General features: G+C 46.8%; 1 protein-coding gene across 1 annotated transcript; it reads left to right on the top strand.

Moving 5' to 3' along the window:
* Positions 1–427: 427 nt before the first annotated feature.
* On the top strand, positions 428–2557 carry DUSP6 (dual specificity phosphatase 6). Its single transcript, XM_010008056.1, has 2 exons — positions 428–881; positions 2250–2557. The coding sequence occupies exons 1-2, from the start codon at positions 428–430 to the stop codon at positions 2555–2557; spliced, it is 762 nt and encodes a 253-aa protein (XP_010006358.1).
* The last annotated feature ends 812 nt before the right edge of the window (positions 2558–3369 follow it).

Below are 3369 nucleotides of genomic sequence, written 5' to 3'. Positions count from 1 at the left end.
TCCCCTTGTCCGCTGCCCCCCACCCTCGTTTTCCCCCACCATCCCTGTCCTCGCTTTGTTTAAAGAAATCTCGAGGGTTGGAATCGCTGTAGCGGAGTGGGGAGGACAAGGGCTAACGGGGATCCTGGGCACAGAGCTGGGGAGGACAGAAGGAATTGCCGCTGAGACATCTCGCCAGAGATCCCCGCAGGGCGAAGCTCCACAGAGCTTTAATCTTGAATGTATTGAGCCCTCCGCCGCAGCAGGCGATTTTCTTAAACCTTCTTCTAGGTTTGTCCGTCTGAGTGAGAGTGCGACATATTTTTTTTTTGCTTTTTTTCCGGCGCTTGAGGGTGGGAAACAGATGGCCCTTTGCAGACGGGGCTGTACCAGGGCACTTAAGTCGACTTGCCATCTTATATCAGGTTGCATTCCCCCCCCCTCCTCTATGCTTTTCTTCCCAGGCGGTTTCAGCAAGTTCCAGGCCGAGTTCGCCCTCCACTGCGAAACTAACCTAGACAGTTCGTGTAGTAGCAGCTCTCCTCCTTTGCCAGTTCTGGGCTTGGGAGGCCTCCGAATCAGCTCCGATTCCTCATCAGACATTGAATCTGACATTGACAGAGACCCCAATAGTGCCACCGACTCCGATGGCAGCCCTCTATCCAACAACCAGCCTTCCTTCCCGGTGGAGATTTTACCCTACCTCTACTTAGGCTGTGCCAAGGACTCCACTAATCTGGACGTTTTAGAAGAGTTTGGCATTAAATACATCTTGAATGTGACCCCCAACCTGCCTAATCTCTTTGAAAACGCCGGCGAATTCAAGTACAAACAGATCCCGATCTCTGACCACTGGAGCCAGAATCTGTCTCAGTTCTTTCCTGAGGCCATCTCCTTTATAGGTGAGACACGGTTATTTGCCAACAGCTGCATGTCAAGCGGCAGAATTCAATTTCATTTGCAGAATTCAGGAGATTTCGGGCGAGAAGCGTTAGCAGAGTTTCTGGCAGTCTCTGGGGGATGCCCTGCTTTCTGGTTTTAAAGCCGGTTTAAGTTGAGGGGCGGGTGGGGATTGTCTGGGGGAGGCAGGTCATTGAGGAGCCCTGGTGAATTCTAAGCAAGGTTTGCAGGTTGCGAACGCATACCTGGTTGGGCTGGGTTTGGGATTTCTCCCTGAGCCGTTTTGCTGGGATGCGCAGGACTTAAGATCTTTTTAAATCTCTTTCTGGCGGGCGGGGGGAGGTAAATAAACCCGGGGTTGATGGTTTATTCATTTAAAAAAAATTTTTTTTGGTCTTGTTGGGTATTTTTTTTTTTTCTTCTTTCTTGGGGTTCCTGAAAAGCAGTATAAAAGCGATCTGGGAAGCTAGCATTTAAATACAAGTTATTAATAAGTAGTATCCCTGGCAAATGTATAGTCAAGAGTTCTAATTAAACCTTGTGGTAATAATGATATACCTCTCGGGCTCGGTGCCTTGGTTTGCCAGCCCTTAAGCATAATCTGTCAGTTTTGGAAACATGTCCCCTTGGGGTGAAGTTCTGGTTAAAATTTCCACTTCGTTTCGGGGAGGACTAAATCCACCCCATCGGGGTGCGGTGAGGTGGGCATGGTATTATCTGTTGGGAAGCCGTGCTGTAATCCGGTTGAATGATACCGGTAATAGTGGAGAATGTAGGTAATCTGAGCCCAGCAGGAAGAAATGTGGGCTGGAAGCCACAAAGAAACTAATCTCCAGGCATTGTAATGCATTTCCTATTACAAAGGAACCCATTTTCAACCAATGTTGACATCCTGTTCCTCCTAATGGGCTGTCCCCTGTGACTTCCCTCATTCTTTTAAAATGCCTGAATACCTCCATTGTTAGCTGCACAACAGTTGGAGAATAATTTAATAGACCTTTGCAGTCTGCTGGTCTGTATAAAAGGCATTCAGTGACATATTGCAGGAATTCCATGCTGGGGCAAGGAGACTGTAAGAATTTAAGGCAAATCTCCAGGCAAAATCGTGTCTTTGAAAACTTGACTTTTAAAACAGTGTCATGCAGTGTATCCTGCTTCCTTTACCTCGTTCTTAGTTTTCTCAGCTCTTAGTACATAAACGTAAGGGGGTGGATTTTCCTCTTGTCCTGGTTTTAAGCCGGCAAAGTTAACTCTTGCGTTGCTGTCCTGGCTGCTGGGATCAGAACCGTCCTTTCTCCCTACTTGATGTTAATCTCATTTGTCTTGAGAGATCAGTTACCAACCCTCTGTCCTTCTCTGTTTCTGTACAGATGAAGCACGGGGGAAGAACTGTGGTGTCCTGGTGCATTGCTTAGCAGGGATCAGCCGCTCGGTCACAGTGACGGTGGCCTACCTCATGCAGAAGCTCAACTTGTCCATGAATGATGCCTACGATATTGTCAAAATGAAGAAGTCCAACATTTCACCCAACTTCAACTTCATGGGTCAACTGCTGGACTTTGAGCGGACCCTGGGCTTGAGTAGCCCGTGTGACAATCGAGTGCCGAACCAGCAGCTGTACTTCACCACCCCTTCCAATCAGAATGTCTTCCAGGTGGATTCCCTGCAGTCCACGTGAGCTCCCACTGCCTCCCTTCTCCTACCCGTTTCATGGGATCACTCCTCATTGGTATCTCTTTGGCAGTGATAAAGAAAACGCAGCTTTCTCTTTTTTCTGGCCTCTGCTATCAAAAAGCGCTGCCAGAGCAGGCTAGGAAAGGTTACACAGTACGGAATCGGCTATTGCGAAGGGAGGGAAGGTGATCAGCTCCCTGGGAAGGACAGCAGTGCCCAGGCAGCAGGTGGGCAGCACGATCATCCCAGCTTGTGCAGTGGCTCTGGTCCGAGGGCTTCCGGGGGGGTAGGGAAAGGCTGGACAGGCTGAGCACGTGTTCCCTAGAGACTGAAACCGTCCTGCTTCCCCACTCTCTACTTGCGGATCTGTGACATGCATCTTTGTCTTCAGTGAAGACTGGTTATTTTTGTTTGCTTGTTTGAATTTAGAGGAGCCAAAGAAAGAGATTTCAGCTTAGTGTATTTGGAGTACTTGTTTGCCGGGAGCTCAGTAGTATTCTACTTGATCAATGTAAATATTTAATCTTAAATCGGTTTGCAATATTTTTTAATTCACATGTATTCAAGAAATCAATCCAAGGGACATCCATGGTTTTGTTCTCTTCATAAATTCTGCTTTTTTCTGTTTGGTCTTTTTTTTTTTTTTTTTTTTTTTTAATTGCAAAGAATATATTTGCAGCATGCTTAATTTTGTTCAACTGAAGCAAACTTTCCATGAGGGAGAAATGGCTATGGTGAGAAGTTTGCAAATCATGTTTTATGAGCAAGTACACTCTCTTCTTTCATATATCTTTCTTTTTCTTGTGGTGATTTTAT

The sequence above is a fragment of the Chaetura pelagica genome, unplaced genomic scaffold, assembly GCF_000747805.2.
Source record: "Chaetura pelagica isolate M959 unplaced genomic scaffold, ChaPel_1.0 scaffold50, whole genome shotgun sequence".
Taxonomy (NCBI): Eukaryota; Metazoa; Chordata; class Aves; order Apodiformes; family Apodidae; genus Chaetura; species Chaetura pelagica.
This window is presented reverse-complemented; position numbering and strand designations above follow the sequence as displayed.